The 18,943-nt window shown below is 43.9% G+C and overlaps 1 protein-coding gene across 1 annotated transcript in view; it reads left to right on the forward strand.

Annotated features, from left to right (window-relative positions):
* The window catches only part of RASGRF2 (Ras protein specific guanine nucleotide releasing factor 2), a 271,130-nt gene that overhangs the window by 229,866 nt on the left and 22,321 nt on the right, over positions 1-18,943 (forward strand). The window contains exons 19-21 of the mRNA XM_030800810.1: positions 12,219-12,331; positions 17,946-18,006; positions 18,347-18,450. Coding sequence (XP_030656670.1) covers positions 12,219-12,331; positions 17,946-18,006; positions 18,347-18,450 — 278 coding nt within the window. The remainder of the gene's footprint in view (positions 1-12,218; positions 12,332-17,945; positions 18,007-18,346; positions 18,451-18,943) is intronic.

The raw sequence follows: 18,943 nt of genomic DNA on the forward strand, positions 1-18,943 counted from the left end.
CCTTAGGAAAGTTACTTTTGACCCTGAGTCTATTTTGTGTTGCTCAAAGGATTTGTACTTGCTAAAGGCTGGTGCAGGGAGGAGTGCTGTGCCCCTACTGATAACCACTACACCTCCCAGCAGACGCCCCGGCCAACCTCCCCAGGCCACCTGCCTGCAGGAGGTACAGTCAGAGCTGCCTGCGGTGAAGGGCCAGGAAACCCCCACTGTTCTTGAAGCCTCAAGACCCCAGAAATCCCACCTTGATAAGTGGGTGAGATGCTGCCCACTGCTCAGGGGCCACAGAGTGCCACAAGGCTCCTGGGCATGTCCCCAGCTGGTGGGACTGATGGGGATACCAGGAATAAGAAGATAAAATTTAGTCTCAATGTGAGGTGCTAGCAGCTATGAAATGTTTTTAAATGACTAATGAGTTGTCTACTGCTTCAACCTTGCAAATGGTGTTTTACGGTTTTTTTGTTGTTTTTTTGTGTGTGTGTTTCTTTTTTTTTAGAGATGGGGTCTTGTTCTGTCACCCAGGCTGGAGGGCAGTGGTGCGATCGTAGCTCACTATAGCCTTGACCTACCCCTTGCCTCAAGTGATCCTTCCACCTCTGCCTCCCAAAGTGCTGGGATTACAGCCATGAGCCACTGTGCCTAGCCACAGATGATTTTATACAATCACCATGTCAGAGGATAATCGGTGGCCTATATACTTTTTTTTTTTTTTGGAGACGGAGTCTCGCTCTATCTCCTGGCTGGAGCGCAGTGGCGCAATCTTGGCTCACTGCAACCTATACCTCCCAGGTTCAAGCAATTCTCCTGCCTCAGCCTCCCAAGTAGCTGGGATTACAGGCATGTGCCACCACACCAAGCTAACTTTTTTGTATTTTTAGTAGAGACGGGGTTTCACCATATTGACCAGGCTGGTCTCAAACTCCTGACCTTGTGATCCACTCGCCTCAACTTTCCAAAGTGCTGGGATTACAGGCGTGAGCCACTGCGCCTGACATACTTTTTATGTCGGTCTCACCCTTTTATTATTCATCAGCACCCATTCACTTCTAGCTGTCGACACACTGTCAGCCTCTGCGTATCTCAGCTAAGAGATCCCAAACATTCACCAGGCACACGCCAGTGTTTGTTCACAAACAGATTTCCCATGACAGCCACTGAAATGAAATAGAGAATGCTCCATTTAATTTAAACAGGCCGGCAACTTCAGTTCCTTTTGGCCCCTTCTGATTTCCTGGACACATAGGCTGACCCTTATCTTTACAGCAGTGCTGGGTCCTGCTGTGATCTTTTACTGACCACTGCCCTCTCCTTCTCCCCTCAGAACAGATGCCTTAGGCGTCACATTTCACTTTAGTTCTTCAGAGATTCATGGGTCAAAAAGGTCTCAGATGAGGAGAGAAACCTGGAAACTTGCACACTAGTTTGGATTCCATTGTTAGCTTGCTAGTTTCCACATTTGTAAAATTGGCACAATTATCTGTGTGGAGTTATAATGCACAAATGAATTATTTGTCATATCTCTCTGGAAAATATGAAATGTAAGAAACTATTGTCTGATAAGTATGGATTTTCTTTTCCTTTTTTTTAATTCCAAAGATAGATTTTTATTCTTTTTCTCTGGTCCAGGCAAACAACCAACCAAGGAAGAAAATCCTAGTTCCTTGAACTACTTACCAAAGTTTTTTATCTTTTATACATTCCTATTGTTATCCTTTAAGCTCTCCTTACAGTGAGACGTTTACAGCAGGATTTATTAAGCCAGCATAAGCTAGATTTAAGCTTTTAGGAAGCGTGCCTTCAATGGCACTGATTTTCCATTTTCATTAGCTGCTGAAACAGAAACGTTTTCCCCATTGAACTAGTGGGATTCCTTAACCTTTTGTGGATGGATTTTGTTGATGGAATTTTAAGTACTTCGATAGCTTATCTCTGTTGTAAGAGTTTTCTGATGCAAGTGCCATGGAGAGCCCTTATTTTTCCTAATTTGTCTCCCCACTCTCGTAATCACTCTTGGGCCTTGGAAGCATTTCTGGAGACTGTGGCATGCAACCCTCAGCATGGGGAACAATGATCCTCACATCCCCTGGTCCTTGTTTGATCCGACCAGGCCTGGACCAGTGCTCTCCATCACTTCAGAGCTGCCCCAGAATGCCAAGAGCTGACTTAACATTTGTGTATCAACTGGTTTTCAAGGCCCCACGGCTCTGCCTTGCCTGTTGCCTTTCTCTTTGTGTTCCTCTCCTGTATACTCTGCTCTCAGATGTCACTAACTTATAGCTCCCAATCTCTTTGCATAAAGTCTCTCCTTGGGTGAATGTCAAAGATGCTACTTCCTATAACTCTGAGTGCGTCTTCTCCGTGGGGAAGGAAGAAGGATGCACCCACCAGCTTTCTTTGTCTGTCTTTTTCCCTCCTATGGATCAGGGTAAAAACAAAAGTATAACTAATAGACTACTTTCTAGTTATGTTAGAGTTAAACTCAAAGATAATTTTGTTGGCAGAGGGCATTACTTAACTAAGAAAGTTAAATACAGTTTTAAATATCGGCAATAAAAGGACGCCCTTCCAGACTTTTCTTTTTCCCTCTGGTCTTTGTCATTTTCTTGAAAACGACAATCCATATAAATTTACCACCTACCTAATGGAAAACATAGCATCTGAAAAAAAAATTCTCTTTTTTTCTGGTAAATGCTTTTTAAACTGACTGATTCCCTTTTGGGGCGTAAAGATGTAAGCTTGAAAGCAATCTGATTCCAGGGTCGTGGGGCAGTATTTAAAGATTCCTGTATGCACAGCTGTTCAGAACTAGGGGCTGAATTTTAGCAGTTATTCAAATGCAGAGTCATTTGTCAGCAAATGATCAAATAAATAGTTTTGTAGATGGGTTTTTTCCTTCTCACTGAATTAGTGTCATTCATTGCCATTTGCCTCTTCCCAGTTATTTTTGTTCTAACATATCTTCCACGTTTTCGCTGTGCCTTCTCCCAGTAGCCTCCCACTTCACATCTGCTAAACTAATTTCCCAAACCACCAGTGTAAAACTTAGGTAGCTTATTACCACTTGTCTCAAAGTCAAGTATTCTCCCCCATGGACTTTTATGCATTCATTCAACAAATGTTTGAGGGCTGACCAGGAGCAAGGCACAGAGCTGACCAGATTTGGGGTTTAATTGTCTGTGGGTTTTACTACCTGAAACATAAGTCCCTAGATGATTTTCAGGCATATATTTTCTCTACATTCTGTTCCTCTTTGAAGATTCAAGAACCTGATGAGTAGTTAATGACTAGTAAGTGTTGAACGTGTATTGGAAAGTTTAGAATTACTGTCGTATTGCTGAGTAGGGTTTAATTCCAAACTTACTGCCCTTCCTTATGTTTTTCTATTAGAATGTTCTTTTTCATCATGTGAACAATGAGGCTTTTAAAATATTTTTGTAGTTAGGCAATGGAAAATGCCAGAAAACCCTGCCCTTTCACTCTTGCAGCGAGAAGCCCTGATTCAGAGTCCCTGTTGCCCCAGGGTGGCGCCGACGCAGGCAGGCCAGCGGTGGTGGCTGGTGGGCAAGGCAAGCAGGTCCCCTGCAGGGGCTCCCATCCCAGGTTTTAGCCAGCACAATCTCCCCTGGAATAGGGTTTCAATGTTAAAGTTTTGAATAAGGTCTCCTCTCCTCAGAAGAGTTGCAAACCACCTTGGTTTAGGAGGTTGTCTCTAGTTCAAGAACATGACAAATGCAAACCTGTGTACCCCAGACCTGTCAAGGCTGATCTGCATATATCGCGATCATTCAGTGCCTTTGCCTCAGCTTCCCAGTTTACAAACTGGCCCGAGTCTAACCTAACTCTACACCACAATTTAAATTCTTCATCTTGTGTAGTCAAGACAGAAAATAGTGGTATGTTTTTCAGTTTCTTGAAAATCATTAAGTGAAACCCCCACCTCTTATTTCTGAGCTCAACACATCCTGAGTCCTTCTTTATAAGCTCTTTGTTCCAGATTTTAAAATTATTTGTGTGATTTTAATCCACTCTGCAGTATTTCCACTTTCCTTTTAAAACCTCTGGCCACCGTTAGGAATATACTGTACTTATTACACTGAGAAAATTACTCTCATAATTCTCTTTAGCCTCAAACTGTGTTTATAGAATCAGATTTGCCCAATGTCCTAGAGTTCCCTTGGCCATGTATAGTAAATTACTAATTACTACCCTGCTCTCCTGAAAGAATGAATATCATTTCTAAAATGCCTAAGCTATCAACAGGGATTCGTTTTAAAGTGCTAGAAAATCTGATTTATTGCTTTGCAGATGATCTTTCTGGTGTATGATCTAGCCTCATTAATGCAAACTAGTTTATTCAGACTGGAAACCACAGTTTCCAGATCCCTGTCTCAAATGGTCATCAGTGAAGGGAAATAGTTCCGGGCTCAGCGACTGTTTGACATTTCAGCCTTCCCTTCCCAAGCCACTAAGTCACTGATAGCTGCTTTTTTTTTTGAGATGGAGTCTCGCTCTGTCACCCAGGTGGGAGTGCAATGGCATGATCTCGGCTCACTGCAACCTCTGCCTCCTGAGTTCAAGTGATTCTCCTGCCTCAGCCTCCTGAGTAGCTTGGATTACAGGCGCCCACCACCATGCCCGGCTAATTTTTATATTTTTTAATAGAGATGGGGTTTCACCATGTTGGTCAGGCTGGTCTTGAACTCCTGACCTCAGGTAGATCCACCCGCCTCAGCTTCCCTTAGTGCTGGGATTACTGGCATGAGCCACCGTGCCCAGCCCGATAGTTGCTTTTTCTCAAGAGGCTGAGTGGTTTAGCAGTTTAAAAACTCAGGCTTTAGCCAAGAGTTTAGCCTGGATCTAAGTCATGGGCCTGCCAGTTGCTAACTGTGTGACCTTGGATAAGATACCTAGATTTTCTGTACCTGGACTTCCCCATAGGCAAAATGGAAATCATGATAGTAAATATGTTGCAGGATTGCTATTGACGATTAAATGAGATAATAGAGTAGCTAAAATGTGGCCAGGTGTGGCGGCTCACATCTGTAATCCCAGCATTTCCGGAGGCCAAGGCAGGTGGATTGCTTGAGCCCAGGAGTTGGAGACCAGCCTGGGCAGCATAGAGAGAGCCCCATCTCTAAAAAAACATCTTAAAAATTAACTGGGCATGGTAGCATGTGCCTGTAGTCCCAGCTGCTTGGGAGGCCAAGGTGGGGGGAATCCCTTGAGCCCAGGAGGTCGAGACTGCAGTGAGCCATGATCACACCATTGCACTCCAGCCTGGGTGACAGAGTGAGACCCTGTCTCAAAAAAGAAATTACCTAGCATGGGGCAACCTCTCACTGTCTTACTTACAATTACTTTAGGACTTTTTTTGTTTGTTTTCTGTTCTTTTTTTTTTTTAACCGATCCAAGGAAAATGCTGATTTTCCTAATTATTTATGAACATGTTGAGTACAGTCAATACAATTTTGGTAAAATAGACTCATCTCACAATAGCATCTCTCCCTTGGAAGATTCTGGCATCATCAGTGGACAACGTTTTGCTCCTAAGCGTGTGCTGGGTGCCACACTCCATCCCTTGACAGTTTTTGTCTTGTTCCTGGCCAGAACTACCCGCTTTTTGCAGGTGGTTTCTGGACCTGCGTTTCCAGGCCCAGCCTCTCCTAAGGGTCAGTAGGGCGTCCCCAAGGGGGGCCCCTTGCAGATGGATGCCCTCCTCAAGCCTCTCTTGGTTTCTTTTGTTAATGTTTCTTTCATGTGCAAACCCCCCAGAAGTCTGCTGCTCCGCCTCCACTGCAGAGCCTTGTTTGTTGAGTTGCTCAGTAATTCTTTTTGAAGGAACAAGAGCTATGGGCTCCTTTTCAGAGAATGAAATATAAACGTCTTGTATTTTCTGAGCCCTCCACCTTTGAGAGCAGGGCGGTTTCTTTGTTCGAATCCTCTGTCTCCGCATCCCTGCTTCAGGAATTGGAAAACAAAAACTAAATTAGACGCTCTTGCTTTGATAACTTCAATAAGTACCTCGGGGTCTCTTGGGTGCCATGGATTCGCTCTCCTAGGGCATGAGGCTTCTTGCGGCTTCGTGTCATAAACATGGGCAGGCGACATCCCTCCTCCAGGCCTGCGGGCTCCACCCAGGGGCCCGCGCCAGAGCCAACGCTGACCCGGGAGCGCCATCTTGTGGGCGCCTCGATTGCTGCCTCCGAGAAGGCGCTCGGGTACGTCTTATTCCACCGTTTCAGGACTTGGGGAAATGTAGCCAAAAATTTCATGCCGGACAGTTACAACATGGCTGTCAGCTAGACATTAGGAATCACTTATCTCTGGATTTAAATAGGGTAAATGTCTTTTTGCTGCTTTAGATTTCTTTTTATTGAGGAGCAGCTACTATATTTTCAACAGGGACTTTTGAATGACCAATTCTGTATTTTACATGCATTTGTAAAAAATAAAATCATACTAGGTAGTACATCAGAAGATCTAGATTTCTTTTACTTTTTGAGGTTTTGTTTGTTTGTTTGTTTTGCGTGACCTTTTTTTTTTTTTTTTTGGTAGATAAAGGTAATGTAAGGTCTTGCTACTCAAAAGGTGGACCCCGGGCCAGCAGCATCAGCATCACCCGGGAGCTTGTTGGAAATGCAGAATCCTTATCCCTGTTCCAGATCCCCTGAATCAGAATCTAATTTTAGCCACAACCCCTAGTGAGCCCTGTGCACATGACAGTTTGAGAAGGGCAAGTATAAAGGACTATGAAGGAGTCAGAAGGACTGGTGTTCTTGTCCCAGCCCCTCCATTTCCCCATGCTTCTCATCTCAGCCCATGTGATCACCTCTCTTCAGCCTCTGTGGCCCATATGTGATGGGAGACCATGAGATTATGGTTCCTGACTTGTCTGATGCTGGGTCAGCTAAGAAAGGATTAAAATTATATACACGGCCGGGCACTGTGGCTCATGCCTGTAACCGCAGCACTTTGGGAGGCCAAGAAGGGCAGATCATTTGAGGTCAGGAGTTTGAGACCAGCCTGGCTAACATGGCAAAACCCCATCTCTACAAAAAATACAAAAATTAGCTCAGCGTGGTGGTGTGCACCTGTAGTCACAGCTATTCGGGAGGCTGAGGTATGAGAATCCATTGAACCTGGGAAGCAGAGGCCACAGTGAGCCCAGATTGTGCCACACTCCAGCCTGGGCAACAGAGTGAGACTCTGTCTCAAAAACAAACAAATGACAACAAAAAATTATATACTAAAGGTCACTTGGTACATGGTAAAAACCTATGCAAATGTAAGCAAAAATTATGGATGGCAAAAATTCTTCGATTTCATACTCCGCTATCAGAGATTCTGCTTTGCATTATATCAGAGTCTGATTTATATCATCAGCAGCAAAGCAGCTATTCAACTGCGACCATTTGTCATGCTTCAAATAGTGTCTTGGCAGATTTCATTAAGTCTTTCAAAGGTCCCTCTCAGACCAGTCTTCCCAGAGTTCAAAATAATAAAATTACATTATGTTTTTCTTAACAAGATCTTTCCCACATTTGCCGTCCTGGTGCCCCAGAAGCGTCCCCCCCCCAACTCCCCCCTCCCCCGTTGAGCCCAGTATGGGGCACAGTAGGTACTCACTAATGCCGGTTGATTAAACCACTAATTGGCCTTCAGCACGGTCTAAACAGTAACCTGATATCCTTCACACTAATTGTGCATTTATGATAATCAGATTATTTGCATCATTAGAGACCTGACATAGCTACATGAGGACTCGGTTGTCTCACTAATATATATGAAATATTCATTAAGGAAATAAAGTCCTGATGGCTGAGAATGTAGTGCACAAAGATTGACGAAGGTGAGAGCATTAACTGTTTACAAATGTCCCTTTACCTTGAAATGAGGTAGAGTGGAACCAAAGGAAAGAACACTGGCAAACTATTACTCTCTTCTCTTTACATGCATTTTAAAAAAATTAATAGGCCGGGCGCGGTGGCTCACGCTTGTAATCCCAGCACTTTGGGAGGCCGAGGCGGGCGGATCACGAGGTCAGGAGATCGAGACCACGGTGAAACCCCGTCTCTACTAAAAATACAAAAAATTAGCCGGGCGTAGTGGCGGGCGCCTGTAGTCCCAGCTACTCGGAGAGGCTGAGGCAGGAGAATGGCGTGAACCCGGGAGGCGGAGCTTGCAGTGAGCCGAGATCGCGCCACTGCACTCCAGCCTGGGCGACAGAGCGAGACTCCGTCTCAAAAAAAAAAAAAAAAAAAAAAAAAAAATTAATAGCAAAAAGGTGTTTGGCAATAAATAGGTGACATTTTAGGAAAACATCATCTGAAGCCTTAATATTGATGAGATATTGACATCTGTATTGCTCCCGGGCCCCAGTGGCTCTTGTTTCTGAAGAATTGGGACTGTGGTCAAACGGTGAAAAGTAAAATATTGGGAATAATTTATTACACCATTTGCCACCCAGCTGAGGTACAAAAATACTAAATTCAAATTAGATTAGACTTGCATCATCTACAATTTGTGAAATTATGATCTTGTTAATTGTTTTTACCAAATATAGTAAAATCTTGCTCTTTTCTTTTTATCTGATTCGTTGCAATTAACAATGTTCTCTCCAATCATTTAAAAGGATTCAGAATGTCAGTGCTTCGAAATTACTTTCCTTAAAGTTAAATGTAATTATAATAGGTAACTTTATATGGGGGAAAATAAACACTCATGACTGTACGTATAAAGATATAGTCTATCAGAGTAAGATTCTCAAAAGCAGGACTTTGCAGCGTTCAGTTCATCTCTGAATACCTAACAATTCCTCTCTGCTGCCTGTATGTGTTTTATAAGGATACGTTTAATTAAGTAATGAAAGAGACACAGTTCTACCTTTTTGTTCTTTTTTTCCCGACATTTACCTTGAAAATTTTTTGAGAGAAAAATTGCCAGAATAAAAGAACCCCTCAGTAATCATTCACATGTTTAACATGTATTCTCTCTCTCTCTCTCCCCAGACTCCCTCTAAGAACAAAAACTTGTTCTTTTAAAAAAAGAATTGCATTTTTATTTTAGTTCAGGGGGTACATATGCAGGTTTTGTGTGGTGCTAAGATTTGGGCTTTATTGATCTCATCACCCAGATAGTGAATATAATATACAATAGGAAGTTTTCCAGCCCTTGCCCCCACCTCCCTCCCTCCTTTTGGAGTCCCCAGTGTCTACTGTTGCCATCTTTATGTCCACGTGAACCAAAGATTTAGCTCTCACTTATAAGTGAAAACATGTGATATTTGGTTTTCTGTTTCTGCATTAGTTTGCTTAGGATAATGGCCTCTAGCTTCATCCATGTTGCTGTAAAGAACATGATTTCTTTTTTTTTGTTTTTTGAGATGGAGTCTCGCTCTGTCACCCAGGCTGGAGTGCAGTGGCGCGATCTTGGCTCACTGCAAGCTCCACCTCCCAGGTTCACACGATTCTCCTGCTTCAGCCTCCAGAGTAGCTGGGACTACAGGTGCCTGCCACCATACCCGGCTAATTTTTTGTATTTTTAGTAGAGACGGGGTTTCACCATGTTAGCCAGGATGGTCTCGATCTCCTGACCTCATGATCCACCCACCTCGGCTTCCCAAAGCGCTGGGATTACAGGCATGAGCCACCGCACCTGGCCTATGATTTCATTTTTTAAGGCTGCATAGTATTCCATGGTGTATGTATACCACATTTTCTTTATCTAATGCATGGTTGATGGGCACCTAGGTTGATTCTGTGTCTTTGCTATTATGAATAATGCTGCAATGAACATGCAAGTATATGTCTCTTTTTGGCAGCGCAATTTATTTTTCTTTGGGTATATACCCAGGGATTGCTGAGTCAAATGGTAGTTCTATTTTTAGTTCTTTGAGAAATCTCCAAACTGCTTTCCACAGGGACTGAACTAATTTGCATTCCCACCAATAGTTTATAAGTGAAGAACCTGCTCTTACGTAGCCAACAGTAAAATGATCAAATTCAGGAAAATTTCACATTGGCAGAATGCTCTCTACTAGTGCATAGTTCTGATTCCGTTTTTGCCAGTTGTCATAGTAATGCCGTTTTAAAGCATTCGCCTCTTGATTCCAGGTTCACAGGTTGCATTTAGCTGTTGTCCCTTTGGTGTCCTTTGAGCTGGAAGAGTTCCTCAGTGTCTCTGTTGTTTATGACACTGACATTTCTGAAGAATACAGGCCAATGCTTCTCCAAAATTAGATCAATATTATGCACTTTAGGCAGAAATACTAAGGATATATTACATTACAGAGCATTACATTAGTAGACATATGATGTTGGTTTTGTCCATCATGGGGGATGGTAACTTTGATCACTTGGGATAAGGTGATATCTGCCAGATTCTCCCTTTGTAATTAATAAGTAATCTCTGAGGTATACTCTGACGCCGTTAATTCTGTTCTCTAATACACTTCATTCAACCATTTTAGCATTCAGTCATGATCCTTGCCTGAGTCAGTGATTACTGCTTTGGTTGAAAATGGTGACTTTTGGCCGGGTGCAGTGGCTCTTGCCTGTGTGGTGGCTCCCAGCACTTTGGGAGGCCAAGGCAGGCAGATTACTTGAGGTTAGGAGTTTGAGACCAGCCTGGCCAACATGGTGAAACCCTGTCTCTACTAAAAATACAAAAATTAGCCAGGCATGGTGGCACGCACCTGTAATCCCAGCTGCTCAGGAGGCTGAGGCAGGAGAATCGCTTCAACAAGCCGAGGTTGCAGTGAGCCGAGATCACGTCACTGCACTCCAGCCTGGGTGACAGAGTGAGACCCCATCTCAAAAAAAAAAAAAAAAAAAAAGAAAAGAAAATGGTGATTTTCTAACTCATTTATTTCTTTGCATCTACTATTTGGAATTCTACTATAAAGAATACCTTTAGGCTGGGTGCGGTGGCTCTCGCTCATAATCCCAGCGCGTCGGGAGGCTGAGACGGGAGGGTCACTTGAGCCCAGGAGCTTGAGACCAGTCTGGGCAACATGGCAAGGCCCTGTCTGTATAAAAAATTTAAAAATTGGCATGTTGGCACACACATGTAGTCTCAGCTACTTGGGAGGCTGAGGTGGGGGACCCCCTTGAGCCCAGGAATTTGAGGCTGCAGTGAGCTACGATCACACCACTGCACTCCAGCCTGGGTGACAGAGAGAGACCCTGTGATTAAAAAAAAAGAAGAAGAATAGTTTTATTTTCTACCTCTTAAAATCTGTCTGTCTTTGTGAGCATCAATATCAATAAGGACTTACAGGTTCTTCTTATTAAACTGGTTATTGCTCATTACTCTCATTATTCATTTTGATGCTTATATTGTCCCAACTTTCCCCAGTGGCTGCCTCTTCAATCTCACTTTTACGTTCATTCGACGTGGCCCCATTAGTCTGTATCATTCTTTAGCTCTTAGCATATCTATAGTGATGTAGATATAGATGTTGATAGCCTTAGCATATTTTCATTCAGGTTACTGCTTAAATGACAGATTTTGTTCTTGCAGCAAATATTCTTTGAGATACTGGTATGTCACAGTTACTGATCTTACTCATGGTCCAGAAAAAAGCCAGGCAATTACATTGGCCCTTGCAATGGAATACAGGGAGTTGACAGCCGTGAGCTACGTGTGCCATGGGTGCACAAAGAAAAGCTCCCAGTCCCACTGGGTGAATTAAGAAGACTCCAGGGAGAGTGCATATCATCTCCTAGGCCCAAAATATGAATAGAGATAAATGTATGGAGGCGGCATAGTGTTCCAGGCTATGGGAAGCACATGTCTCTTGAGGAACTGAAGCCATTTGTTAAGTCTAGGACAGTGTGAGTGTGTTGGGGGCGTGGTATGTGTTGCAGGCCACAGGGATGCAAGCAGTGTGAGAGAAGAGGCTGGAGGGGTGGGCCAGGGCCTTGTAAGCTCTGTTAAGGACCCTTCCCAATGGCTGTCCCTAGAGACAGTTGTTCTCAACACTGACTGCACATTTGCACACCCTGGGGAGCCCCTGGGGGAGCCTGTCAGAAATACCAATAACAGACCCCCATTCCAAACCAATTAAATCAGGATCCTAGGTGTGGTGGGGAACTCTAGGGTCCATACATTTTAATTTCCATACCTAGCTTCTAGAGAATTTATCATGGAGAATGTTGTCATGTGTCATAGAGCTAACCCTTTCAAAACTAAAATTTAAAAAGATTTATTTTATTTCATAGGATTTTGAACTCAACAATGAACTAAAGATGAATGTCCTAAATTTGCTAGAAGAAGTTTTGCGAGACCCAGACCTTCTTCCCCAAGAAAGGAAAGCCACCGCGAATATCCTCAGGTGAAGGCAACTGAAGATGCCAACTGGATGACATTGGTTGATTCCTGCTATGTTCATAGAATATAAGAGCCTAGCAAGCCAGAAGAATAAATCTTAGAATCCTGGGGACAGTGGGGACTATGTTCTCAGCAGTAAAGTGTTATGTATTATCTTCCCTTTCCTGGGGGCAATTTGGGGTCTGCTGTCTCAGGAAGACTTGGGACGGGGTGGTATAACTTGTGTGGAGTGCAATTGCTGTTATCTATGAAGGCAGACAGTGGTTTACTCTAGAACCAACAGTTAAAGAAAGGAACCCTTGAGGAGCCTCTTCTGCAAGTCCAGCAGGCATCAAAGAGAGATGATGTTTCCTCCGGTGGGTTGTAATTGTTTATTGTAAGCTCATGTTTGTGAGGGTGGTCGTGTCTGTGGGAGTCTTGTGCACCTAAAATGTGGATGTGACATCACAGAGTAGAGATGAATTTTCTTTGGCTCATTTCACTGGTCCTCGACCAGCTTTTTTTTTTTTTTTTGAGACGGAGTCTCGCTCTGTCACCCAGGCTGGAGTGCAGTGGCGCAATCTCGGCTCACTGCAAGCTCTGCCTCCCGGGTTCACACCATTCTCCTGCCTCAGCCTCTCTGAGTAGCTGGGACTACAGGCACCCGCCACCACGCCTGGCTAATTTTTTGTATTTTTTAGTAGAGACGGGGTTTCACCGTGGTCTCGATCTCCTGACCTCGTGATCCGCCCGCCTCGGCCTCCTAAAGTGCTGGGATTACAAGCGTGAGCCACCGCGCCCGGCCCTCGACCAGCTTTTCTACAGCTTGTCAGTTTAGGATTTCCACATCACATAGGTGGTATGATTATGGGGGATTGTATAAGGTATGACTCCACACTTCTATGTGATAAAGGCTTCAACTCTGGGTGTACTGCTAGAGATTGTGTCCATAGTTGTTGCACCCAGTATCCAAGTGGGTAACAAGCTTTCTTATAGCTTCTTGAACTGGTGGGTGGATTTTTTTTTTTTTGTCCACTGTATGTGGAAAGGGCAGCCATCGCTAGCTTTGTGCAGACATTTCAGTTGCAGCTTCCCAGCTCACTCATAACTACGTCCTCTGTCCCTGCTTGGGGATGGGAAGCCCAACATCTCTCTGCCAGGGTCTGGTGCTTCTTTACCACTCTCATTTCTAGTTCCCTCTTCATTTACAACCTCTAGAAATGACCCTTCCTTTCCTCGAAGCTTGGCTGCATTGTCTCCTTGTTACATGTTATCCAGAATGTTCGTGTCATCCACAGGCAGTCTATTTTAGCTCAGTCCATATTTTTGCAAGTCCTTCCCTGATGCAGCAACACCAGATGTTGGTTTGTGATGTGTTAGCAGCTGGTCTTTCTTAGTCCCCCATCAGCTGAAGATCCCATAGCCAGATCATTCTTTGGTGTTGGGGCTTTTATGGTTAGAATTGTATCTCCCTACCCCCTAAAAGATATATTTAAGTCCCAACCTCCCATACCTCAAAATGGACCTCATTTGGAAATAAGGCCATTGCCAATGTAATCAGTTAAGATGAGGTACTGGAGTAGGGTGGACCCCAATCCACTTTGATTGGTGTCCTTTTAAGAAGTCAACCATGGAAGACAGATACAGAGACAATGCCATCTGAAGATGGAGGCAGAGACTGAGTTATGCAGCTGTAAGCCAAAGAAGGCCAAAGATCGCTGGCAAACCACCAGCAGCTAAAAAGGCAAGGGAGGGTTCCCCTCCGGGACTCAGAGGCAGCATAGCCCTGCTGACAGTTCGATTACAGACCTCTGTCTGGAAGGTGAGACAATACATTTCTGTTGTTTTAAGCCACCCAGTTTGTGGGATTTTGTTAGGGCAGCCCTAGGAAACAGTTAGGGGCCTTCTTTACTTTTTTCATTCTATGAAAACATCTAAGTAAGCCCAGGGTTTCCAATACTGTGTCTGTTTCCAGATTTTAAAATTGTAAGTACATATTGAGGTGAAGCCTGGTTTCAGTGTGTGAGGGACTCTGAGTGATTACTGTTTCTTTTCTCTTCATAACTAGTTTGTTATGCTCTTTGCATTTAAAACACTAATATTTAAAAACTACATTCTGGAAGTTTGTGCCCCTAGGGATATTTGACTAAATAGCTATCAGGGAAGTGAGGGTGTTCAGGCTGGGGAAAACTGTCAGGATCAACCAATATGAGGGTCTTTTGTTGCCAGTCCCCTCAAGACTCCCATGCCAGACTTTACCATCAATTCTGAGAGCTTTCTGTCTGCACCAAGAGGTGACCTCAGACGTCAGTCAGTTGGAGTTGGTTCTTAAGATGAATCCTGTTTGCCATCCCAGGTCTTGATTATTCATCAGGCTTCAGATGTGCCAGTTCTTTCTGCTGAATAATGACCTGAGAGTTAGCAGTGAAAGATTGATAGGGAATAGAAATTTTAGTAGGCAGTAGAGCTTGAAACTACAACAGTGAGCAGAGTCTGATTCTACCTTTTGCAGGATGTCACAGGGCTAAATCTTGGCTCGACCATTTATGGATGTCAAGTTCTCAACCAGTCCAAACCTGTTTCCTCATTTATAAAGTGGGACTCACAATAGCTACTTCATTAGGTTGTTGTGAAGAGTACATGACATGAAATGTATAAGGAGGTTAACACGATGCCTGAAAAGTCATTAGCACTCGTAGTAAAGTGAGTATTATTACTGTTAGAAGCACTGACAGTAGTTCCTGGAAAAAGTAGTTTCTGCTGTTAAGGCCATATGGCCCAAGTGAAACCAGGCTGGATCTTAGTCAACTCAACTTTCTTTAGGCTTTGTCACCTTTTCCACACAAAGAGAGTGTGGACCAATCCCAGGACAGACACTGGTGGCTCGTGGCTCTGTTTTTGGACTACCCTAATTGAAAGAGGGATTTTCTATTCATACAACTTGGATAATCCCATTTCCTTTATTTGGTGTTTCATTATAAATGCACAATTATTAAACTGATGATACTGCTGATAGACGTGGTAGTCTTGGTGGTGGGGAACCCGGGATCCTGGAATGTTCATCAATGCCTAAGCGTCGCCGGCAGACTAGAAGCAAATCTTTTCTCTATCAGAAGTGAACCAGAAGTGCAGAGGCCTCCACATCTGAAGGGAAAGAATTCTGAACCATGCCCTCTAGAAAATACAGGCTATGGCTGTGAGAGAAAAAACATATCATATGGTGGTTAAGTGCAGCCCTGACATTTAGAGATTTATATGCATTCCTGACATATAAGAGATATGAACATAAAACACATTTTTACGCATAGGTTACATTAATGCAATAAAGCAAATGCTCTTTTGAATGAAGCCTCCCTGACTCACAGTCTCACAGGGGTCACTTGATGATGAATACACTTAATTGCCATATATAGTTTGTTGCCCTGTTTGTAAATAAAAACCTGTACTCAAAACTTATATTTCTGAAATACCATCTCTCTTCCTCCAAAGTTGTCTAACTAGCTGACTCCAAAATCTATTCAGTGTAGAGATTTTTCTAGATACCCAACATGCCACAAAATAAAAAGAAACAGTGATTAACTTCTTGGATGTTCAACTGTGATGGGCTCAGGTCATAGAAAAGTCATCCCCAAACCCCACATAGCATCAACGAGAAGGCATAAAATGTTAGGTAACTTAATGGCACCAGAGTGCCTCTTGGAAAATGAGGGTAAGATCATTGAGAAGAGGAACATTTGATGGGAGCTAACTAACTTTTTGACCTTTTCTTTCCAAGGGAAAGATATTACCCAGCTTCATAAAAAGATCTTTCCCACTGGTACACATAATTATGGAGCCACAGATCTCTCTCCAGGAACCTAGAGTGGTGGAAAAGATGACGTGCACTTTCGGAAAAGTCACTTTTATCCCGCATGTGTAACCCTTACAATGTGATTTAATAGGCTTTGGAGAAAGAGTTAGCTTTAACTTATTTTTTCCTCATCTTAATCTGCCCTTTAAGATAAAATGACTATTTCTTTCTACTCACAAATAATATGGCTAAGTGCCAATAAGAGGGCTGCTACTAGTATAATCTAGAAGGCTCCTGCTCCCCCTTCAGACAGCCGAGGGAAGGGAGTTGTTATTGACTGTGTGCTGTGTGTGGGACCCTTGAAGAGGTGCCTTCCCTGAGCCTGCTTAAGAGAAGCTCAGAGTAAAGGAAGGGCCCACAACCCCGAGCAACTTAGTCAGTGTCTTTGAGCTTTTGTTTCCTTATCTGTAAAACGGAGATCACAATGCCTGCATTATCCACTGTCCTGTGTAACAATCCCTTGGAAGGGATTTGTTAGGACACAGGAGATAGTGCATGTCAAATGTTTAGCACATGCCTGGCATAGAGCAGGCATACAGGAAGCTATCTCTGTTGATATTATATTTTTGAGGGTTGTGGTTGTTGTTTTAATCAACTCAGAACACAACAGAACATCACATCATCATTACTTCTTTTAAAAGTAGCTTCCTCCAGCAGAGTACATGGTTTGGGACCATTTAACTGTTTTATTTTATTTATTTATTTATTTAGTTTTGAGACTGAGTCTCGCTCTGTTGCCAAGGCTGGAGTGCAGTGGTGTGATCTCAGCTCACTGCAAGCTCTGCCTCCCTGGTTCACACCATTCTCCTGCCTCAGCCTCCCGAGTAGCCGGGACTACAAGTACCCGCCACCCGCCCAGCTAATTTTTTGTATTTTTAGTAGAGACAGGGTTTCACCGTGTTAGCCAGGATGGTCTCGATCTCCTGACCTCGTGATCCGCCCACCTACTATTTTAATACTTTTAATATGTGCTTGTGCCTTCCTTTTGGAAAACATAAAATGTCTGGCTCCAATGGCAAATTATGTAATCGGATGCCTACTGGACTCCAGTTTTCCTGGACTCTGAACTTCTGTTGGACATAAAATACCCTGTACACTGAAACCAGTATCTAAGGTATTAACTTGTGCTTATTAATTTACTCATTCATTCATTCATCATTTATTTTGTAAAAAGGTATTTATTGAGAGCTGAATAACATGTATGAGATTCAGGGCCAAAAGTGCCTGAGGAAAGTCCATCTGGACTGCAAGGGGGAGAAGCTATCTGCTGGCTCCTGCCTGGTATTGTTCAGAGTCTTGCCACATGGGAACCCCCTGTGCTTCTGGTCTACGTAAGCTTGAGAAGGGGGTGGCCCTGCGTCTCCTGCCTCTGTGACAGCAGGGAAAGCCCACGGTAGGGGATAGAGGCGTGGGGAGGAGGGCACTCAGGCCTGGGAGTACAACTGGCTGATAGCATTAGAGGATGCTCCATTTTACATTGTAGATGGTAACTCAGAGCACACCCAGCTCACCCTGACACTCACTGTGATGGTGGTGGTTTCATTTACAACCTGTGTGTAACAGGTTGCCTCTTTGTTCTAAATCAGCTGTCCCGATGATTCTCTCATGCCTTGAGCATGTTTTCTGTTTGGGGATTGCTCATCTCCAGCTCAGCAGTCGGTTGTGCTGCACGGCCTTGTAGACCCAAATCCTCAGACCTCCCATCCAGGGAAAACCAAACTGCATTTGTAGTTTTGTTCCTAGGTTGTCTATTTTTTTTTCATGGAGGATAATTTGATATATTTTTCAGGGCCCTTTCACAAGATGACCAAGATGACATCCACCTAAAATTAGAGGATATAATTCAAATGGTAAGTCTGACCACATTTTTATCCAGCACAGCTAGGTGCAAACTACCTCTCCAAGGCGAGCAATATGCTTGTAACCGATCAAGGAGTGTTGTAGTATTAGGCCGTGTGTCCTATCTATGAAGCTCTGTGAGATGAACCACATTTGGCATGGGGTCTAGCAGTTGGTCTAAGATATTCATGTTGGCTTTGATATTTTTAGCTTTCTGCCATTTTTTTCATAGTTAGAATTTAGTGGTGAACTTCATGCTTCCACACATGCAGCTGTCTGCCTCGCTGACCTGCAATGAGATGGCAGGCGGCCTCTCCTGGGTGTTTCATTTCCCTCCCTCATCTCTTGCAGACTGACTGCATGAAGGCCGAATGCTTTGAGTCCTTGTCGGCCATGGAGCTGGCAGAACAGATCACCCTCCTGGACCACGTCATTTTCAGAAGCATTCCCTACGAGTGAGTGCCACCCCCCACGGCAGCAGGGCTTGGCTGCACTAGCTAGCTTAGAAGTTGACATTATTCCTAAGGCAGGTTGTGTGTATGTCTGTCCCCTCAGTTCCTGTGTGAATATCTACCAATTGTTTCCATCCATGGAACTGGCACGCCTCTGTGTCCAGCACTGTGCAGGATGGGGGCAGGACCAACAACAGCAAGGGACACAGAACCTTGCCCAGGGACTTAGTCAACTTTAGTATGTGTCAGAGTAATTTCGAGTGTTTTTAATGCCTATACAAAATAATTCCTGTATGCTCCATCTCGCTTGTCCCTTGTTTCTTGCTGTGTCTGGTGACCTGCTCAGGAATGAAGTGCATGATCAGGGATGCTGCCCTGAAGACAGCCCATCTGACCAGGCGGAGCTTCTGCCCCACTGAACTGCCTGGTCAGGGGAACGTGCGGTACAAGCCTAAAACGAGCGCTTTTCAGCCCTGACCGTGTGCACCCTCCTGAG

Source organism: Nomascus leucogenys, chromosome 2 (assembly GCF_006542625.1).
Source record: "Nomascus leucogenys isolate Asia chromosome 2, Asia_NLE_v1, whole genome shotgun sequence".
NCBI classification, from domain to species: Eukaryota; Metazoa; Chordata; class Mammalia; order Primates; family Hylobatidae; genus Nomascus; species Nomascus leucogenys.